General features: G+C 47.1%; 1 protein-coding gene across 2 annotated transcripts; it reads right to left on the reverse strand.

Moving 5' to 3' along the window:
- Positions 1 to 2,055: 2,055 nt before the first annotated feature.
- Positions 2,056 to 23,651, reverse strand: LOC141212760 (dynein axonemal heavy chain 12-like). 2 transcript variants are annotated; one of them, XM_073665070.1, is made up of 6 exons: positions 23,560 to 23,651; positions 13,803 to 13,987; positions 13,391 to 13,511; positions 11,973 to 12,255; positions 7,501 to 7,618; positions 2,056 to 2,643 (listed from the first exon to the last, which is right to left on the reverse strand). In XM_073665070.1, exons 2-4 carry the CDS (start codon positions 13,941 to 13,943, stop codon positions 12,224 to 12,226), a joined length of 294 nt encoding a protein of 97 aa, XP_073521171.1. In that variant the 5' UTR covers positions 13,944 to 13,987; positions 23,560 to 23,651; the 3' UTR covers positions 2,056 to 2,643; positions 7,501 to 7,618; positions 11,973 to 12,223. The 2 variants fall into 2 exon arrangements, with proteins under 2 accessions (XP_073521171.1, XP_073521170.1); XM_073665069.1 differs by lacking the exon at positions 2,056 to 2,643 and having other exon boundaries at positions 6,797 to 7,618.

Raw genomic sequence — 23,651 nt, forward strand, 5'->3', positions numbered from 1 at the left:
CCGGAGAGCGGGGTCCGCACAGGTGAGCGCCCCCATAACACAGTGTATGTACTGCACGTCAGCTCTATGGCAGACTGTCACCTGTGCTGGATCCAGTACGTGTTACACTTATATCTGTACAGAGACACAGAGGACGCAGCGGGGCCCTGTTGCTATATATTTGTGTGTGTGTATATATACAGTATATATATATGTGTGTGTATATACAGTATATATATATATATATATATATATGTGTGTGTCTATATACAATATATATATGTGTGTGTCTATATACAGTATATACTGTATATGTGTGTGTGTATATACAGTATATATATATGTGTGTGTATATATACAGTATATATGTGTGTGTGTCTATATACAGTATATATATATGTGTGTGTGTGTATATATACAATATATATATATATATATATATATGTATATATATATATGTATATATATATATATATATGTGTGTGTATATATACAGTATATATATGTGTGTGTATATACAGTACAGAAAAAAGTTTGGACACACCTTCTCATTTAAAGATTTTTCTGGATTTTCATGACTTTGAAAATTGTACATTCACACTGAAAGCATCAAAACTATGAATTAACACATGTGGAATTATATACTTAACAAAAAAGTGTGAAACAACTGAAAATATGTCTTATATTCTAGGTTCTTCAGAGTAGCCACCTTTTGGTTTGATGACTGCTTTGCACACTCTTGGCATTCTCTTGATGAGCTTCAAGAGGTAGTCACCGGAAATGGTCTTCCAACAATCTTGAAGGAGTTCCCAGAGATGCTTAGCACTTGTTGGCCCTTTTGCCTTCACTCTGTGGTCCAGCTCACGCCAAACCATCTCGATTGAGTTCAGGTCTGGTGACTGTGGAGGCCAGGTCAACTGGTGTAGCACCCCATCACTCTCTTTCTTGGTCAAATAGCCCTTACAAAGCCTGGAGGTGTGTTTGGGGTCATTGTCCTGTTGAAAAATAAATGATGGTCCAACTAAACGCAAACCAGATGGAATAGCATGCCACTGCAAGATGCTGTGGTAGCCATGCTGGTTCAGTATGCCTTCCATTTTGAATAAATCCACAACAGTGTCAGCAGCAAAGCACCCCCACACCATCACAACTCCTCCTCCATGCTTCACGGTGGGAACCAGGCATGTAGAGTCCATCCGTTCACCTTTTCTGCGTCGCACAAAGACACGGTGGTTGGAACCAAAGATCTAAAATTTGGACTCATCAGACCAAAGCACAGATTTCCACTGGTCTAGTGTCCATTCCTTGTGTTCTTTAGCCCAAACAAGTCTCTTCTTCTTGTTGCCTGTCCTTAGCAGTGGTTTCCTAACAGCTATTTTACCATGAAGGCCTGCTGCACAAAGTCTCCTCTTAACTGTTGTTGTAGAGATGTGTCTGCTGCTAGAACTCTGTGTGGCATTGACCTGGTCTCTAATCTGAGCTGCTGTTAACCTGCGATTTCTGAGGCTGGTGACTCGGATAAACTTATCCTCAGAAGCAGTAGTGACTCTTGGTCTTCCTTTCCTGGGGCGGTCCTCATGTGACCCAGTTAATTTGTAGCGCTTCATGGTTTTTGCAACTGTACTTGGGGACACTTTCAAAGTTTTCCCAATTTTTCGGACTGACTGACCTTCATTTCTTAAAGTAATGATGGCCACTCGTTTTTCTTTACTTAGCTGCTTTTTTCTTAACATAATACAAATTCTAACAGTCTATTCAGTAGGACTATCAGCTGTGTATTCACCTGACTTCTGCACAACACAACTGATGGTCCCAACCCCATTTATAAGGCAAGATATCCCACTTATTAAACCTGACAGGGCACATCTGTGAAGTGAAAACCATTTCCGGTGACTACCTCTTGAAGCTCATCAAGAGAATGCCAAGAGTGTGCAAAGCAGTCATCAAAGCAAAAGGTGGCTACTTTGAAGAACCTAGACTATAAGACATATTTTCAGTTGTTTCACACTTTTTTGTTAAGTATATAATTCCACATGTGTTAATTCATAGTTTTGATGCTTTCAGTGTGAATGTACAATTTTCATAGTCATGAAAATACAGAAAAATCTTTAAATGAGAATGTGTGTCCAAACTTTTGGTCTGTACTATATAATCAAAAGATGTCAGCAGAACATCGGATGGAGTCAGTTTATTATCTGCAATGGAGCAGCTTAACATTGTATGTACCTTTGACATTGCTATGTAGTCCAAACCATCAGAGCAGTTAAAGACCACACACTGCACGGCCAGCGCCTTGGCCAAATCTTTGGTGGTCTCAGTTTTTCCTGTGCCGGCCGGACCTTCTGGAGCTCCACCAAGATTTAGATAAAAAGCACCGATCTACCAATGAAACATGAAAGAACTGGTATGAAATATCAATAATAATTGCTAATAAGTTTCATGCATCATACAAAAGTCAAAAACATTTCTGAGCATAACCCATCACATCATAGCAGAGTCCGCTAGCATCGGTCAGTGAGCGGAGTGATGACCAGGCGTGGGGAGCTGCCCAGGTACTCATAGGCGGACTTCACATTGCAGTTGATGATTCGCACTCTCGCATTCTCATTCTCCCAGTAATAGCGGAGTTGGGCAAGCCACCGGAAGTCTGTTCATGAGAAACTCCTGAGGAATGTAGGAAAAGATAGTCAACCTCTAAGACACTGCAGAATCACAAGGGAGAGTTTCTAAAGGGAAGGCAAATGCACATACATTATAGGACAAAACTCCTAGTCACCGAATTCTGCTTTTTTCATTTAGTCCCATTGCCCACGGTGTATAACATCCGGACTCTCAGCCCCCAGATTATAAAATCCGGCCTCTCGCCTCCCCCGGTGTATAACATCCACCCCTCGCCCCTAGTTTAGTATAACATCTCTCCCCTCGCCCCCCCCGCCAGTGTATAAAATCCATCCCCTCAACCCCACTGTATAACATCCAACCCCAAGCGCTCCATTGCATAACATCTGGCCCCCAGGGTATAACATCCGGCCCCCAGCCCCGGTGTATAACATCTGTCCCCTCGCTCCCTCCCCCTGGTGTATAACATCCGGCCTCTCGCCCCCCCGGTGTATAATATCCGTCCCCTCGCCCCCCCCGCCAGTGTATAAAATCCATCCCCTCAACCCCACTGTATAACATCCAACCCCAAGCCCTCCTTTGCATAACATCTGGCCCCCAGGGTATAACATCCGGCCCCCAGCCCCGGTGTATAACATCTGTCCCCTCGCTCCCTCCCCCTGGTGTATAACATCCGGCCTCTCGCCCCCCCGGTGTATAATATCCGTCCCCTCGCCCCCCCCCGCCAGTGTATAAAATCCATCCCCTCAACCCAACTGTATAACATCCAACCCCAAGCCCTTCTTTGCATAATATCCGGCCCCCAGCCCCGGTGTATAACATCTGTCCCCTCGCTCCCTCCCCCTTGTGTATAACATCTGGCCTCTCGCCCCCCCGGTGTATAATATCCGTCCCCTCGCCCCGGTGTATAATATCCGTCCCCCCGCCCCTGGTGTATAATATCCGTCCCCTCGCCCCTGGTGTATAATATCCGTCCCCTCACCCCTGGTGTATAATATCCGTCCCCTCGCACCTGGTGTATAATATCTGTCCCCTCACCCCTGGTGTATAATATCCGTCCCCTCGCCCCTGGTGTATAATATCCGTCCCCTCGCCCCTGGTGTATAATATCCGTCCCCACGCCCCCCGGTGTATAATATCTGTCCCCTCACCCCGGTGTATAATATCCGTCCCCTCACCACGGTATATAATATCCGTCCCCTCGCCCCTGGTGTATAATATCCGTCCCCTCACCCCTGGTGTATAATATCCGTCCCCTCGCACCTGGTGTATAATATCTGTCCCCTCACCCCTGGTGTATAATATCCGTCCCCTCGCACCTGGTGTATAATATCCGTCCCCTCGCCCCTGGTGAATAATATCCGTCCCCTCGCACCTGGTGTATAATATCTGTCCCCTCACCCCTGGTGTATAATATCCGTCCCCTCGCCCCGGTGTATAATATCCGTCCCCCCGCCCCTGGTGTATAATATCCGTCCCCTCGCCCCTGGTGTATAATATCCGTCCCCTCGCCCCTGGTGTATAATATCTGTCCCCTCACCCCTGGTGTATAATATCCGTCCCCTCGCCCCTGGTGAATAATATCCGTCCCCTCGCACCTGGTGTATAATATCTGTCCCCTCACCCCTGGTGTAGAATATCCGTCCCCTCGCCCCTGGTGAATAATATCCGTCCCCTCGCACCTGGTGTATAATATCTGTCCCCTCACCCCTGGTGTATAATATCCGTCCCCTCGCACCTGGTGTATAATATCCGTCCCCTCGCCCCCGGTGTATAATATCCGTCCCCACGCCCCCCGGTGTATAATATCCGTCCCCTCACCCCGGTATATAATATTCGTCCCCTTGCTCCTCAGTGTATAACATCCAGCCCTCGGACAGTATAACATCTAGCCCCTCGTACCCCTAGGGTATAACATCTGGCCCCTCGGCCTTGTATAACATTAAGACTCTCGCCCCCCACCAGTGTATAACATCAATCCCCACGCCCCCCGGTGTATAACATCCGCCCTCCCATGCGGTGTGCTGTTACTAACATATGACAGAACGGCTGGTGGTGCAGAGCTCTCTGATACCAGCGCGGTCCTGTAATAGGAGCCACCGGGGTAACAAGTCTGGATATTACATTTCTTCCCTCCTAAATCTTCCCCCATCACATGTGAGTGATATTATTAAGGAGTGGAAGGAACTGCAGCAACTCAGGAGACCCCAGAACATTACAGAGCGGGGTCACTGAGTGCTGAGGAGCAGAGGGCAGAACGCTCTCCTGACTCCATAACTGCAGAGTCCAGATCTACTTTGGTAACAACATCACCACAAACACTGCGCCCCCGCCTGGAGCTTTATGGCCGAGCAGCTGCATGCAGCCTTACATCACCAAGCACGATGCCGAGCGTCGGATGGAGTGGTGTGAAGCCGCCACCACAGGACTCTGGAGGAGACCTGTTCTGTGCAGTGACGGATCACACTTCTCTATCTGGCATCTGATGGACGAGTCTGGATTTGGTGAATGCCAGGAGAACGTTACCCTATTAACTGCATTGTGCCCGCTGGGCAGTTTGGTGGTGGAGGTATGGCCTTGTTTTTAGGGGGTGGTCTAGGCCCCTTAGTTCCAGTGAAAAGATATCTTAATGCTTCAGCACAAGACATTTTAAACAATTGTAGCTTCCAACCCTAAGGGAATAGAAGAGCAGAACTGTTTCCCACACGTTCTCAACCTCAACCCCACTAAACACCTTTAGGATGATTAATTAGAACAAATACTGGAGAATGGCAGCATAAATATGTCACCGCCACATAGGGAAGAACAATGTCAGGCACACATCAATTACATTGCCATATGTCTGCTCAGGCTTAGAATGGCTGACCACTCGGAGAATGACATAATACCTACAAAGAAACCGAACAAAAGGTCATTAAAGGAATTGGCATAAAACCCCTTTATTAGTTCATCCATGGTTATAGAACGACACTGCACAGAGGAGGGCACACACACCATTGATAGAAAATATTACAAACCGCACCTAGGCCATCCAAACCACTGACTATAAAGAAGATCAATTGTGGCAATGAGTCATATACAGGGGACGCCGACACCTACAGATGCCAAAACATTCCTATATAGGGACCACCATCTCAATATGCAGAAATGACTACTGCCCCATAGACGTCATTGTAAGTACACCCCAAGATTGCTTTACTGTGACAAGATCAATTGTGTCCTATGAAAACTCAAAGAAAAGAGGGGGGAATATAACATAGATATGGAAAGAGCATAGGAATATGGTGAAATGTATGAAGGTGCTCGGCATACTGAGCTGTGATATCTGTAGAGGGACGGACTCCATATTAACATCCTGGATATGGATTAGAATAGGAGGCCATAAAAGCCCCTGTAGGTGTAATGTGGAGGGGGCACAATACCTTTCTCCATGTAGTGTATAATAAATAGAACATGGAATTGGAAAGTTTGCTGCCAGCCATGATGTTTGCACAAACCTGTTTCGATCATTTCCCTGACCACGTCACGAGCGTGCCCCTCTATGGTGACGAGAGCCCCCAATGTGCTGCGAGTCTGCTGGGACAATTTGCCTCCTCGCAAATTGCTCCAAATACCCAGATGTACCTCTATAAAACCCTGCTACAAACAGCATGGAAAACTCAATGCAGATGGATTAATTTTATGCTGGTATTATGGGAAATCCCATACATTGTCTTCCCTTATTGGTAGATATGACGAGAGTAGAGATGGGCGAATGGATTTGCAGGACTCTGGTCCAACAGTCCGGTCAGTATTCCACGGCCGCAGGACCGGAGCCCCGTGAACCGGCATCTCCGGCTCCTCTTTTGATGTCGATGTCATAGTTGTGGTGTGAGGCACAAATGACATCACGCCTGGCCGGCTAATCAAAAGAGGAGCCAGGGATGCCGGTATGTAAGAGGCGGTTAGCAAGGCTCCCATCCAACAGCCACAGACTACTAACCTGCTCTCTTAGACCAAGGTCCTGCAAATTTAGTTGCGCATCTCTAGACAAGATGCATGAATCAATGCAAAATCCCAACAATACTATGGAGCCTTTTGGGTACCTTCAAGATATTGAGCCGCTGTACAACTGCAACCCCCAGGAGAAGACCCCTGGGCAAGAACACTACATGGGCTCTTTGCAGTCTAATAACGTACTGTTAAATAAGCTGCTTGCATCTTTGGATGTGAATGTGGGTCCCCTTACCTCTGTTGCACCAATGGTATATCCCCCCCTGGAAACTCCTATAAGCTGCGTCTCTGGGTATGACAGTCTATTAGCAGGAGAACTCATGAAGTCTGTCTATGAATGTATATATATGTATTTCTCCCAGAAAATTATTACAATTACACGTTTTGTTGTTCACATGTTTATTTCATTTGTGTATATTGGAACAACACAAAAAGAAGATATTAGTCAACAATTTTGGTTCTCAAGTCCTCAGACAGTTCTCTTCTCCTCTTTCTGTTCTCCCTGCTTAGTGTGGCACGTAACAACGCAAAGACTGAGTCAACTTTTCCCCTTTGTATCAGGTTTCAGGTGTGATTTTCATATTGCCCGCACCTTTTACTTGCCACAGGTGAGTTTGAACGAGCATCACATGCTTGAAACAAAATTGTTTACCCACAATTTTGGAAAGATGCCAACAATTTTGTCCGACCCATTTATGGGGTTTTGTGTGAAATTATATCCAATTTGCCTTTTTTTGTGTTGTTCCAATACATACAAAGGAAATAAACATGTGTATAACAGAAAATACACATGCAATTTTTTATGGAAAAATACTTCATTTTCTGGAACAACTTCAAGGGTGCCAACACTTCCGGCCATGACTGTTTATAGTGAAGCAACCTTGATCAGTAAAGGAGCTTATGCCGTACCTCCGGGCCACTGCCGATAGCTTCATGCACTTCACTTGTCCAGAACATGAGACACACAGAGCACGACCTGTCCCGGCCATTCCCTCACCCAGTCTTTTCTTGCAGTCGCAGGGTATGCCTTTTAAAAAAGAAAGTTAAATTACGTTGACAGAAGCATTTAAGAGAGGGACAACCTTACTAGTATTATCTAGCAAATTAATTTCTACCGATTGCAGGTAGAAGATCTGCTACCTGGCTCTATTGCAAGAGATACATCATCCACAAATCATTCACTGCCGCCAAATAATCTTATACAAATATAAAAGAACTAGATGGTGGCCCGATTCTAATGCATCGGGTATTCTAGAATAGGTATGCGGCCGACCGGGTGCAATCAGCAGAGCTGTGTTTAAATTTGGCGCCAAAATCGCTGATTGGTCGCGTTCGGCAACCGCGACCAATCAGCAAAGCGGTGTTTAAATTTGGCGGCAATATCGATGATTGGTCGCGGGCGGCGGCCGCGACCAATCAGCGAACCGTGTTAGTGAGGACTGGAGAGCGTGTTTAAATTTGGCACCAAAATCGCTGATTAGTCGCGACCAATCAGCCGAGCGGTGTTTAAATTTGGCGCCAATACTGCTGACTGGTCATGGCCGCCGACCGCGACCAATCAGCAGAGCGATGCACAGCGGGTTTAAATTCGGCGCCAAAATCACAGATTGGTCGCCGGTCGCGACCAAACAGCAGAGCATTCTTTAAATTTGGCGCCAAAATCGCTCATTGGTCGAGGCCGGCGACAGCGAACAATCAGCAGAGCGTTGTTTAAATTTGGCGCCAATCTCGCTGATTGGTCGCGGCCGGTGGTTGCGACCAATCAGCAGAGTGAGGTTTAAATTTGGCGCCAATACTGCTGACTGGTCACGGCCGACAACCGCGACCAATCAGCAGAGCGTTGTTTAAATTTTGCGCCAATACTGCTGATTGATCTCGGCCAGCGACCGCGATCAATCAGCAGAGCGTTGCTTAAATTTGGCGCCAATCTCGTTGATTGGACGCGTCCGGCGTCCGCGTCCAATCAGCACAGCAGTGTTTAAATGTGGCGGCAAGATCGGTGAATGGTCGCGGCCGCTATTTAAATGTGGCGCCCAAATCGGTGATTGGTTGCGGGCAGCGGACGCGACCAATCAGCAGAGCGGTGTTTAACTTTAGCGCCAAGATCACTGATTGGTCGGGTGTGGAGAGCGCGACCAATCAGCGAATCGTATTGGTGAGGAGCGGGGAGCGGAATCGTATTAGAGAGGACAGGGGAGCGCCCCTGCCTGTGCGGCTACTTCCGCTGCGAGAACCCGGGACATGAGCGGGCGCTCGGAGCAGAAGTATCCCGACCCGCAGCACCGCTCCCCGGTCCTCCCTTCACAACCTAGCCGCTGATGTCGCCACAGTATCCGCAGGGTGTTACAAAGGTCCGAACATTTGTGTTCAAAATCGCTGATTGGTCGCTGGCGCTGCCCGCGACCAATCACCGATTTGGGCGCCAATTTTAAATATCGGCCGCGACCAATCACCGATCTTGGCTCCACATTTAAACACCGCTGTGCTGATTGGTCGCCGACGCTGGGCGCGACCAATCACCGATTTAGCCGCCACATTTAAATTTAAATAGCGGCCGCGACCAATTGGATGTCAGCGCCGCTCCCCGGTCCTCCCTTCACACCCTAGCCGCATGGATGTCAGCGCCGCTGCCTGTGCGGATAGTTCCGCTGCAAGAACCCGGGACATGAGCGGGCGCTCGCAGCAGAAGTATCCGGACTCGCAGCGCCGCTCCCCGGTCCTCCCTTCACACCCTAGCCACTGATGTCCCCACAGTATCCGCATGGTGTTACAAAGGTCAGGACATCTGTGTTAAAAATCGCTGATTGGTCGCTGGCGCTGGCCGCGACCAATCACCGATCTTGGCGGCAAATTCAAACACCGCTGTGCTGATTGGTCGCCGACGCTGTGCGCGACCAATCACCAATTTTGGCGGCACATTTAAATAGCGTCCGCGACCAATCAGTACAGCGGTGTTTAAATGTTGAGCCAAGATCGGTGATTGGTCGCGGCCGATATTTAAATTTGGCGCCTAAATCGGTGATTGGTCGGCGGCAGCGTCAGCGACCAATCAGCGATTTTTAACACAAATGTCCGGACCTTTGTAACACCATGCGGATACTGTGGGGACATCAGCGGCTAGGGTGTGAAGGGAGGACCGGGGAGCGGCGCTGCGGGTCGGGATACTTCTGCTGCGAGCGCCCGCTCATGTCCCGGGTTCTCGGAGCGGAAGTATCCGCACAGGCAGCGGCGCTGACATCCATGCGGCTAGGGCGTGAAGGGAGCACCGGGGAGCGGCGCTGACATCCAATTGGTCGCGGCCGCTATTTAAATGTGCCGCACAAATCGGTGATTGATCGCTGACTTGGCCCGCAACCAATCACTGATCTTGCGGCCAAAGTTAAACACTACGGTGCTAATTGGTCGCGGACACTGACAGCGACCAATCACCGATTTGGGCGCCACATTCAAATATCGGCCGCGACCAATCACCGATCTTGGCTCCACATTTAAACACCGCTGTGCTGATTGGTCGCCGACGCTGGGCGCGACCAATCACCGATTTTGGTGCCACATTTAAATAGCGTCCGCGACCAATCCGCACAGCGGTGTTTAAATGTGGAGCCAAGATCGGTGATTGGTCGCGGCCGATATTTGAATGTGGCGCCAAAATCGGTGATTGGTCGCTGTCAGCGTCCGCGACCAATCAGCACCGTAGTGTTTAACTTTTGCGGCAAGATCCGTGATTGGTTGTGGGCCAAGACCGCGACCAATCACCGATTTGTGCGGCACTTTTAAATAGCGTCCGCGACCAATTGGATGTCAGCGCCGCTCCCCGTTCCTCCCTTCACACCCTAGCCGCATGGATGTCAGCGGCGCTGCCTGTGCGGATACTTCCGCTCCGAGAACCCGGGACATGAGCGGGCGCTCGGAGCAGAAGTATCCCGACCCGCAGCGCCGCTACCCGGTCCTCCCTTCACACCCTAGCCGCTGATGTCCCCACAGTATCCGCATGTTGTTACAAAGGTCCGGACATTTGTGTTAAAAATCGCTTATTGGTCGCGGGCGCTGCCCGCGACCAATCACCGATTTGGGCGCCAAATTTAAATATCGGCCGCGACCAATCACCGATCTTGGCTCCACATTTAAACACCGCTGTGCTGATTGGTCGCGGCTGATATTTAAATTTGGCGCCCAAATCGGTGATTGGTCGCGGGCAGCGCCAGCGACCAATCATCGATTTTTAACACAAATGTCCGGACCTTTGTAAGACCATGCGGATACAGTGGGGACATCAGCGGCTAGGGTGTTAAGGGAGGACCGGGGAGCGGCGCTGCGAGTCCAGATACTTCTGCTGCGAGCGCCCACTCATGTCCCGGGTTCTCGGAGCGGAAGTATCCGCACAGGCAGCGCCGCTGACATCCATGCGGCTAGGGTGTGAAGGGAGGACCGGGGAGCGGCGCTGACATCCATGCGGCTAGGGTGTGAAGGGAGGACCGGGGAGTGGCGCTGACATCCAATTGGTCACGGACGCTATTTAAAAGTGCCGCACAAATCGGTGATTGGTCGCTATCTTGGCCCGCGACCAATGACTGATCTTGGCGCCAAAGTTAAACACTATTGTGCTGATTGGTCGCGGACGCTGACCGCGACCAATCACCGATTTGGGCGCCAAATTGAAATATCGGCCGCGACCAATCACCGATTTTGGCGCCAAATTTAAATATCGGCCGCGACCAATCACCACAGCGGTGTTTAAATGTGGAGCCAAGATCGGTGATTGGTCGCGGGCAGCGTCGGCGACCAATCAGCACAGCGGTGTTTAAGTTTTGCACTAAGATCAGTGATTGGTCGGGTCCGAAGACCGCGATCAATCATCGAATCGTCTTGGTGAGGACCGGGGAGCGGCGCTGCCTGTGTGGCTACTTCCGCTGCGAGAACCCGGGACATAGCGGGCACTCACAGCAGAAGTATCCCGACCCGCAGCGCCGCTCCCCGGTCCTCCCTTCTGCATGGAGGTCAGCGACGCCGGCGGTCCTTCCGCTGCTACCGGCCGGGAGATGAGCGCCTCGCGGCGCTCATCTTCCGGCTGCATCTCCATCCCGCAGATGGGTCCGTCGGTCGGGTTCCTTCTGCTGTTGCCGGCCGGGAGATGAGCGCCTTGCGCCGGTCATCTCCCGGCTGAATCGCCGCTCAGCTCCGTCCCGCAGATGAGCCGCTAACGGCCGCCATCTTTTTTTAGAAATCCCCCGGCGCTGATTGGCCGCTGCCGGACCAATGAGCGACGCGGGATTTCCTGGACAGACAGACACACAGACAGACAGACAGACGGGATAAGACGATTATATATATAGACTAGATTAGTTCCAATTAATGCTTTTGGTCTGTAGGTAGATCCGTACCATTCGTGACCGAGCAATAACATCATGCACGCTCCTTAACATGACATCTTCCCCTTGGATGAGCCACTTCTCCACGGCCCCCCGAGCCTCGGAGGTGGAGATGGTCTGGATGAGCTCTACGCGTTCCCCCTCGGTGCTGTACATGGCTTTGATGTCCAGGTTAGGAAGGAACTCCAGCTTTGCGATGCCTTCAAAGCCCTTCTTTAGATGTGGTTGGACCCGCAGAGGATCTTTAGTCTCAGAGAGAATTTCTAGCATTTCGTCGTTGGACAGGAAGAAAAAGCTAAAGCGAAAATGCACAATATGATAAAGATGTCATTAAAGTATTGGGTCAGGCGCCATTTGTATTAGTGTCTATGTGAGAAAATAGAAAAGCAAAGCTTTAAAGTAAAGATTCAGTCCCCATACACATTGGATTAAAATAGTTTAAACCTGACGATTGCAGCAGGACCGGCCTACCCACTGATGTGTATGGGGGTCTCCTGACTCTCCCCCGATAGAGGATGTCAGGGCCAGAAGGATCGGGCAGATGGGATTTCAATACCCGGTCTTTTGGTTCTCAGGGGAGATAACCCGCTGCCGGAGGTGTCCAGTACCGACTTTCTCCTCTCTCCCCATTAAAACCACATGACTGTTCAGCAGAATAGGTGGGAGTCAGGAGAAATAGCCAAATAACCATTCAGACCACGGGTATCTCATATGTCATGCGTATGGTTAGCTTAAAGGGGCTATCCAGCTTTGGGAACTTTTTTTTATTTAACTGAAATGTGTATTCCCATCTCCAGGATTCTACCCCAATATGTAGTATGCGTAATAATAATAATATTAGCAAATACCTCCAATTAGAAGTTTAGTATAGTTCTTCTGATTTGTTTTGTCGCTTACCCCACGTGCAGGGCATTGCAGTAGCTTAGGTTACGACCACTAGCAAATAACTGTCACTATATGAGTGGTCGTAACCATGGATACCGAAGCTACTGCAATGCCTTGCACATGGGGAAAGCGACATAGTGAATCAGAAGAACTATACTACACTTCTAATTGGAGGTATTTGCTAATATTATTATTATTACTACGCCTACTACATATTGGGATAGGATCTTGGAGATGGGAATACCCATTTAATTGCGAGTATTTGCGACAATTCAGTTTCATTAAAAATGTTGCACCGTTAGGCTTTTTGTTTCCTGCACATTCAGCTTTGATGTGATCTGTGGTCATAAATCGGCTAAGAGGAGCTGAAAAAAGACAGATTAAAAATAAGTCCAATAGCCAGCGCAACACAGAGCCAATAGAAGGCAAACAGTGCAAAATTATTAATGAAATCCAATTACAAAAATGATTTCAATGCGTTTAAATAAGAAAAAAAAATATTTAAGGAATATATACAATCATTGCAACAAGTGAAAGGACTATACCGTGGGAAAAAAGCCTCTTCTTCTCCAGATAGGCATTCAGCCCTTTCATGATTTTATCCAGAAGCACATTGCTGTCCTGAAGTTTCTCCAGAAGTCCGGTCAGAGAAGTGGCGCTTAAAACCTAAAACAAAGTAGATAGCCCATAAGTAAGATTCCATTATATAGTTATAGAGACTGAAAAAAGGTCACATTCATTGACTATTGTGCCAATAGTTTATATTAAAAGAAAAATTAGAACCTATTTGGATAGAAAATAGAAGATGCGGGAGGCTGGAGTCCAGGCAGTGCGGAGCCCCATAACCCGGGATCCTTGTGATGGAAGCATCAGGACACGGACTCTTGGAAAACATCAATCCTGGATGCAAGATGACCGTGCTTTCTTGTATCAGTCCACCATGAAGCATCCATTTACCTTCGGGTCTTTAACGCAATGTTTCATGATCTCTCTCCAGTTTCTGTCCACAGTCTGGAATAAGCGTCCTTCTTCAGGCATTTGCTGCATGATGTCCTCAGAAGAGAAGATTAAAGCCACTGGGTCGGCACCTTCAGCCATTCATCAATGGTTTCCTGGATCCTTATCAGTCGTTCCTCCCATTGCTTAAAGGAGGAGAGCAAAAAGTTAATTACACATAAAATGAAAAGGATAGAAAAAAAATGCTATCATTTTAGAAGATAAATTATCAATGGATATGAATTCTGAATTGTTGGACATTTGTAGGGAAAGTTTGGTGAGACTCCTTGATACCATCCCCTTTACATGTAAGCTGGAGCCACATGTAACTTTAGCCTCGGAGATCCTAATGAAACCTTAGCTTCTGCTAATAAGCAAGTGAAGATTTTAAGCTGAGTGACAACATTTACTGTGGGTGGGAACTCCTTAATCCCTTCAGGACCGGATAATTTTTTGTTTTGCATTTTTTCCTTCCCTTCTTCAAAAAGCCATACATTTTTTAATTTTTCCATTGATATAGCTGCAAGAGGCTATGTAATGTGCTGTAGCTTAACCCCTTCCCAACATATGACATACTGTTAAGCCATATGCCATGTTCCTGCAGATGTGCAAAATTTGGACCTGGGCCCCCACCAGCATGTCGGTCAGATGTATGGGCCCTTGTAGCATTCTAGATCCGATAATGATGCGCGTGTTCGTCCCTGCCTTGGATGTTTCCCATTGTAGCCCCATCCTATAATAATGTCTCTCATTCTAGGCCCCTTCCTGGTATAATGTTCCCCATCCTGCGCCCCTTCCTGTTATAATATCCCCGATCCTGGGCCTCTTCCTGTTATAATATCCACCTTCTGTGTATAATACCCCCCATCCTGAGCCCCTTTCAGCAATAACGTCCCAATCCTGGGCTCCTTCCTGGTATAATGTCCTTGGTCCTGGGCCTCTTACTGTAATAATGTCCCCCATCCTGGCCCCTTCCTGTAACAATGTCCCCAATCCTGGTACAATGTCCCCCATCCTATAACAATGTCCTCCATCCTGGTATCCTGTCCCCCATCCTAGGCCCCATTCTGGTATAATGACCTCCATCCTTGTGCCCTTCCTGGTGTAATGTCCTTCATCCTGGCCCATGTCATGGTATAATGACCCCCATTCTGGTATAATGCTCCCTATCCTGGGCCCTTTCCTTGTATAATGTTCCCCATCCTGGGCCCCTTCTTTATATAATGCTCCCCATCCTGGGCCCCTTCCTTGTCTAATTCTCCCCACCCTGAGCCCCTTCCTTGTCTAATGCTCCCCATCCTTGGCCCTTTCCTGGTATAATGTTCTGTCGTTCTTTTCTAATACATTAAATAAACAAAAATAAATGATTCTTCTTACCTTCCTGCGCTCCCACGACATGCGGCGTCTTCTGTAGCTGATTTCAGTGTGCCGGCAAGGGCAGCGCATGACGTCACTTCCATGCGTCGCTCGTGACTGGCACGCCGACATCAGCTACTGGCCTTTGATTGGCTGGCGGCATGCATTGCAGCTCAGGGACCCGGCATGTCCCTGCGCAGCAATATACTTCAGCCGAATGTGCGTCCTCAGACTGTGGAAGTGCCATAAATATATGAGATGGGAATACCACTCTGCCACTGTGCGTTCCTTTATGCACTTTACCCTCCTTTTTGGCACTCTTTGTGGTAAGAGACTACCTTAAAAAATGTTTTATGTGACATGTATCTGATTATTTGTGGGCAGGAGCATTATTTAGATGGATACCTGATGCATATGGCAAGTGTAAATCCAATGACTATGGAATACTTATGGATTACTTTTTGATATATTATTACACTCATTGGATTGTCTTGATATACTAACCTTATGCTATATTATCTATATTGCTCATGTCCCACTGTGACCATATGCGTGACCATATATGTATACTTTGTAACATATCTTGCTACATTGGTAATCTAATTAGTGTCTTTATACTATCCGTATTATGTCATTTCTCTTTTTACTATGTACGTTTTTTAACTTGATGGAATAAAAATTTATATTTTTTACGCCAATTAACTCTTTCTTCTCCTATGTACCCATGTGTTTCATGAGTTGGCTCAGTTTGGCAAATCTGGGATATATTTCCCCCCGGATATGCCAACTTTACCCCTATAGGGTCTATTTAGTTGTATCACTCTGAGTCTATGTCTGATCCAGAGATACAATAATGAACATGAATCCTTATATATCACGGATCTTGCAGCCGCCTTTACCTGCTTGGACATAAGTGTTACATAGTTACATAGTTACATAGTTTAAAAGGCCGAAAAAAGACAAGCGTCCATCCAGTTCAGCCTATTTCTTGTGCACTGCAGCTATTCCGCAGCGTTGGTCCAGGGGAAGGCAAAAAAAAACCATGCGGTATAGGCCAATTTACATCATTGAGGAAAAATTCACTTCCCGACTCCAATCTGGCAGTCAGATTAAATCCCTGGATTAATTAACTATCACTAAGCATAAGATGTAATTTTATTGTTCTCAAGAAAGGCGTCCAGTCCTCTCTTGAACTCATTAAGTGAGTTGGACATCACCACTTCCTCTCCCAGAGAATTCCAGAGTCTCACAGCTCTGACCGTAAAGAATCCCCTTCCATGCTGGTGCAGGAACCTCCTTTCCTCCAGACGCATAGTGTGCCCCCTCGTCTTTGTCACCATCCTTGGTATAAACAGGTCATGGGAGAGATCTCTGTACAGCCCCCTGATGTATTTATACATGTTTATGAGGTCTCCCCTAAGCCTTCTCTTTTCCAACGTAAATAGGCCTAATTTGGACAACCTCTCTGGGTATTCTAGTCCCTCCATTCCCTTTATTACCTTAGTCGCCCTCCTTTGTACCCTCTCTAGCTCCAATATGTCTTTCCTGAGTACCGGAGCCCAGAACTGTGCACAATATTCTAAGTGCGGCCTTACCAGCGCTTTATACAGAGGAAGAACAATGTTCTCATCATATGCCCCTATTCCTCTTCTGATGCATGCCATGACTCTATTTGCCTTCGCAGCTGCTGCCTGACACTGGGCACTCCAATTTAATTTGCTGTTAACCAAGACGCCCAGGTCCTTCTCCATGTCAGATTTCCCCAACGGTTTCCCATTTAATATGTATGGGTGACTGCTGTTTTTCTTTCCCATGTGCATGACCTTACATTTATCGGCATTGAACCCCATTTGCCATTTTTTGGCCCAACTCCCCAATTTATCTAAATCCTCCTGTAGCTGTGCCCTATCCTCATCTGTATTAACTACGTTACAAAGTTTAGTATCATCTGCAAATATTGCTATTTTACTATGCAACCCTTCCACTAGATCATTAATAAGTATATTAAATAATATAGGGCCCAAGACAGACCCTTGAGGCCCCCCGCTAGTCGAGACGCAGTTATAAAAGGAATCCAATTTGTCCGCATTAATCAACTGCAGGGCATCTTGATTGGCAAATAGATTGATCACTTTGGGGTACCAAGTGTTCAGCAACTTTTCTTCTGTCTTGGCACAAGCCAAGGATACGCTGTTCCTCAGGGATTCACATTCTACAGGACCCCTGGACCCGACAAAGAATAAAGCACTTTATCATATTAAACCTGACAGGGCACACCTGTGAGGTGAAGACCATTTCCGGTGACTACCTCTAGAAGCTCATCAAGAGAACGCCAAGAGTGTGCAAAGCAGTCATCAAAGCAAAAGGGGGCTACTCTGAAGAACCTAGAATATAAGACATATTTTCAGTTGTTTCACACTTTTTTGTTAAGTATATAATTCCACATGTGTTAATTCATAGTTTTGATGCCTTCAGTGTGAATGTACAATTTTCATAGTCATGAAAATACAGAAAAATCCTTAAATGAGAAGGTGTGTCCAAACTTTTGGTCTGTACTGTATATATCCACCCACATACAGTATACATATACACACATATACAGTATACATATATACACACCCATATACAGTATACATATATATACACACATATACAGTATACATATATACACACATATACAGTATGCATATATACACCCATATACAGTATACATATATACACACATATACCAGTATACATATATATACACCCATATACAGTATACATATATATACACACTTATACAGTATACATATATACACACCCAGTATACAGTATATATATATACACACCCATATACAGTATATATATATATATATATACACACCCATATACAGTATACATATATACACACATATATAGTATACATATATACACATATATACACACATATACACACACATACCAGTATACATATATATATACACACGCCCATATACAGTATACAGTGGTGGCCAAAAGTATTGGCACCCCTGCAATTCTGTCAGATAATGCTCAATTTCTTCCTGAAAATGATTGCAATCATAAATTCTTTGGTATTATTCTCTTCATTTAATTTGTCTTCAATGAAAAAAACACAAAAAGAATTGTCCTAAAGCCAGATTGGATATAATTCCACACCAAACCTAAAAAAGGGGGTGGACAAAAGTATTGGCACCCTTTGAAAAATCATGTGATGCTTCTCTAATTCGTGTAATTAACAGCACATGTAACTTACCTGTGGCACCTAACAGGTGTTGGCAATAGCTAAATCACACTTGCAGCCAGTTAACATGGATTAAAGTTGACTCAACCTCTGTCCTGTGTCCTTGTGTATACCACATTGAGCATGGAGAAAAGAAAGAAGACCAAAGAACTGTCTGAGGACTTGAGAAACCAAATTGTGAGGAAGCATGAGCAATCTCAAGGCTACAAGTCCATCTCCAAAGACCTGAATGTTCCTGTGTCTTCCGTGCGCAGTGTCATCAAGAAGTGTAAAGCCCATGGCACTGTGGCTAACCTCCCTAGATGTGGACGGAAAAAAAAATTGACGAGAGATTTCAACGCAAGATTGTGCGGATGGTGGATAAAGAACCTCGACTAACATCGAAACAAGTTCAAGCTGCCCTGCAGTCCGAGGGTACAGCAGTGTCAACCCATACTATCCGTTGGCGTCTGAATGAAAAGGGACTGTATGGTAGGATACCCAGGAAGACCCCACTTCTTACCCCGAGACATAAAAAAGCCAGGCTGGAGTTTGCCAAAACTTACCTGAGAAAGCCTAAAACGTTTTGGAAGAATGTTCTCTGGTCAGATGAGACAAAAGTAGAGCTTTTTGGGAAAAAGCATCAACATAGAGTGTACAGGAAAAAAAAAGAGGCATTCAAAGAAAAGAACACGGTCCCTACAGTCAAACATGGCGGAGGTTCCCTGATGTTTTGGGGTTGCTTTGCTGCCTCTGGCACTGGACTGCTTGACCGTGTGCATGGCATTATGAAGTCTGAAGACTACCAACAAATTTTGCAGCATAATGTAGGGCCCAGTGTGAGAAAGCTGGGTTTCCCTCAGAGGTCATGGGTCTTCCAGCAGGACAATGACCCAAAACACACTTCCAAAAGCACTATAAAATGGTTTTAGAGAAAGCACTGGAGACTTCTAAGGTGGCCAGCAATGAGTCCAGACCTGAATCCCATAGAACACCTGTGGAGAGATCGCAAAATGGCAGTTTGGAGAAGGCTCCCTTCAAATATCAGGGACCTGGAGCAGTTTGAAGTGACCGCGGGCAAGGCCGCGCATTGGTATCTATGATCTGGCCCAGCAAGATCCCCACACACAGACTCTATCTTGACAACCGTATCTTTACTCGCATACATTTTTAACACAGCAAAGAAAAAAAAACAATAAATGACAACCGTAAATATGCACAGTAATAACGTGTACTGATAAGCTGACCCTCACTGTCCCTACTCACACGTTACCAGTCCTTTACTCCAGAAGGATGTGTCCCCCGTCGCAGGCCTGTCTGTCTTTGCAGGAAGGCGTCCCAGCCGGAAAAAAAACAGGAACAGCAGAATTCGCGGAAACGAAGGAAGGGATACTTCGGCCTCTCGCCAGAGGTCCCGCTTACAGTCTCTCTGATCCGGATAGAAGCTCTGGTGGGTCCCCTTATGTAGTCCACACTCCAGTAGCAGGGAGTGTAACAGCTGAATCCTTCAGCAGTGCAGGAGCTGGGGAAGGCTCCGAGGATATGGTGTCAGATAGAAGAAATCACGTTGAGAGTCTCTCCTGCGCCACACACGAGGGCCTGCACACCGTCCTGGCTCTTTTCACAGACCACAGCAGACTCTGCGCGCGCTTTTTCCTGCTTCCCACTTTGGTCACGTGACTCTCTAGGGCGGGACACAGGAGGCTCAGTCTTTTTCTCTGTCATCACACCCTGCGCAGGTGCAACCTCTGGCCACAAGGTGGCAACATCATCCTGTGTAATCACTTCTGTAACAGGCTCTATATCAATTATCACAGAACAGCCAGAGACGGCCAGCTCACTACAAGTTTGCCAAAGAAGAATGGTCTGCAATTCCAGCAGAGCATTGTAAGAAACTCATTGATGGTTACCGGAAGCGGTTGTTCGCAGTTATTTTGGCTAAAGGTTGTGCAACCAAGTATTAGGCTGAGGGTGCCAATACTTTTGTCCGGCCCATTTTTGGAGTTTTGTGTGAAATGATCAATGATTTTATTTTTGCTTCATTCTCTTTTGTGTTTTTCCTTGCAAGCAAATTAAATGAAGATAATAATACCAAAGAATTTGTGATTGCAATCATTTTCAGGAAGAAACTGAGTATTATCTGACAGAATTGCAGGGGTGCCAATACTTTTGGCCAGCATTGTACATATATATATACACACACATACAGCATACATATATACACCCATATACAGTATACATATACACACATCTACAGTATACATATATATACACCTATATACAGTATACATATATACACACCCATATACAGTATACATATATACACAGTATAGATATACACACACATATACAGTATACATATATATACACACACATACAGTATACATATATACACACCCATATACAGTATACATATACACACCCATATACAGTATACATATATACACACCCATATACAGTATACATATACACACCCATATACAGTATACATATACACACCCATATACAGTATACATATATACACACCCATATACAGTATACATATATATATACATACAGTATGCATATACACATATACAGTATACATATATATATATACATACATATAGAGTATCTATAATATAACGCTACAAGCGTCCCTCTGTCTGAAGCCTTTATAGTCTGCGCTAGTGCGACACGCCTGCACAGTCTGGCTCCAGACTGAAGAACGCATGGAGCCGTTACAGGTAAGAGGAGTGTATGGTGCTGGAGATCACGGTATGCGTATACACTGAACACATACCGCGATCTCTGGCGCCATACTTACATACTTACCTGACCGGGATGAGCGCTACCGCGGCGCTTCTGTTCGGTCCGGAGTCCGGGGGAAGAGGGAGGCATTGAAATCGGCGCATGCGCATAGCGCTATCTGGTGCCATTTTACTGAAGATACATTTGCAATGTGTCTTCAGCAAAATGGAGCCGGACAGCGTGGTATGAGCACACGCGTACTTCGGCGCCGCACTCCTCCCCCGGCCTCCAGCAGAACGGGAAACAGCGCTGGAGCACAGGGAAGAAAGGTGAGTATAAGTGTTTATTTTCTTGTATGTGTGTGTAGCATGATAGGGATGAGGGGTGCCATACATACCAGGATTGGGGGGTGAGGGGTGCCATACATACCAGGATTGGGGGGTGAGAGGACCATACATACCAGGATTGGCGGGTGAGGGGATTATCCATACCAGGATTGGGGGGTGAGGGGTGCCATGCCTACCAGGATTGGGGGGTAAGGGGACCATGCATAACAGGATTGGGGGTGAGGGGACCATGCATAACAGGATTGGGGGTGAGGGGTGCCATGCATAACAGGATTGGGGGTGAGGGGTGCCATGCATATCAGGATAGGGATGAGGGGTACCATGCATACCAGGATTGGGGATGTGAGGGGGTACCATAGATACCAGAATAGGGATGAGGGGGTACCATGCATACCAGGATTGGGGGTGAGGGGTACCATGTATACCAGAATTGGGGGGTGAGGGGACCATGCATACCAGGATTGGGGCTGAGGGGTGCCATGTATACCAGAATTGGGGGGGGACCATGCATACCAGGATTGGGGATGAGGGGTGCCATGCATACCAGGATTGGGGAATGAGGGGTGCCATGCATACCAGGATTGGGGAATGAGGGGTGCCATGCATACCAGGATTGGGGGTGAGGGGTGCCATGCATACCAGGATTGGGGAATGAGGGGTGCCAAGTATACCAGGATTGGGGGTGAAGGGTACCATGCATACCAGGATTGGGGGGTGAGGGGTGCCATGTATACCAGGATTGGGAGGTGAGGTGACCATGCATACCAGGATTGGGGAATGAGGGATGCCATGTATACCAGAATTGGGGGGTGAGGGGACCATACATACCAGGATTGGGGGGTGAGGGGACCATGCATACCAGAATTAGGGGGTGAGGGGTGCCATGTATACCAGGATTGGGGAATGAGGGATGCCATGTATACCAGAATTGAGGGGTGAGGGGACCATGTATACCAGGATTGGGGGATGAGGGGTGCCATGTATACCAGGATTGGGGGTGAGGGGTGCCATGCATACCAGGATTGGAGAATGAGGGGTGCCATGTATACCAGGATTGGGGGGTGAGGGGACCATGCATACCAGGATTGGGGGGTGTGGGGACCATGCATACCAGGATTGGGGGGTGAGGGGACCATGCATACCAGGATTGGGGGGTGAGGGGACCATGCATACCAGGATTGGGGGGTGATGGGTGCCATGTATACCAGGATTGGGGAATGAGGGGTGCCATGCATACCAGGATTGGGGAATGAGGGGTGCCATGCATACCAGGATTGGGGAATGAGGGGTGCCATGTATACCAGGATTGGGGGTGAGGGGTGCCATGCATACCAGGATTGGGGGGTGAGGGGTGCCATGTATACCAGGATTGGGAGGTGAGGGGACCATGCATACCAGGATTGGGGAATGAGGTGTGCCATGCATACTAGGATTGGGGGGTGAGGGGACCATACATACCATGATTGGGGGGTGAGGTGTGCCATGCATACCAGGGTTGGGGGGTGAGGGGACCATACATACCATGATTGGGGAATGAGGTGTGCCATGTATACCAGGATTAGGGGGTGAGGGGTGCCATGCATACCAGGATTAGGGGGTGGAGGGACCATGCATACCACAATAGGATGGGGGCAGCACAAATACCAGGATGGGAGACCATATACCAATAAAAATGCTCGCCACCCGGGCGTAGAACGGGTTCAATAGCTAGTACATATATACACGCATATATACAGTAATACAGCATATACATACACATATATACTGTATATACACACACACACACGCATATATACAGTAATACAGCATATACATACACATATATACTGTATATACACACACACACACACACATATATACAGTAATACAGCATATACATACACATATATACTGTATATACACACACACACACATATATATATATATATCTGGCGACAGGGCCCCGCTGCGTCCTCTGTGTCTCTGTACAGATATAAGTGTAACACGTCCTGGATCCAGCACAGGTGACAGTCTGCCATAGAGCTGACGTGCAGTACATACACTGTGTTATGGGGGCGCTCACCTGTGCGGACCCCGCGCTCCGGCCGCTACTTCTCTGCTCATATAAGGTCTCTCTTTCTGCCATTAAATAATTCGGTTGTCATGGCAGTGGAG

Source organism: Phyllobates terribilis, unplaced genomic scaffold (genome assembly GCF_046119375.1).
Source record: "Phyllobates terribilis strain yellow unplaced genomic scaffold, ASM4611937v1 Scaffold_185__1_contigs__length_3729836, whole genome shotgun sequence".
Lineage (NCBI taxonomy): Eukaryota > Metazoa > Chordata > Amphibia > Anura > Dendrobatidae > Phyllobates > Phyllobates terribilis.

Bases quoted from the DNA above. Each gene is read 5' to 3' on its own strand.
- LOC141212760 (XM_073665069.1), bottom strand. From the start codon at position 12,230: ATGCTAGAAATTCTCTCTGAGACTAAAGATCCTCTGCGGGTCCAACCA. The intron at 7,619-11,972 runs GTACGGATCTAC...CTTTTTTAAAAG, and splicing joins TTATTGCTCGGTCACGAATG to GCATACCCTGCGACTGCAAG.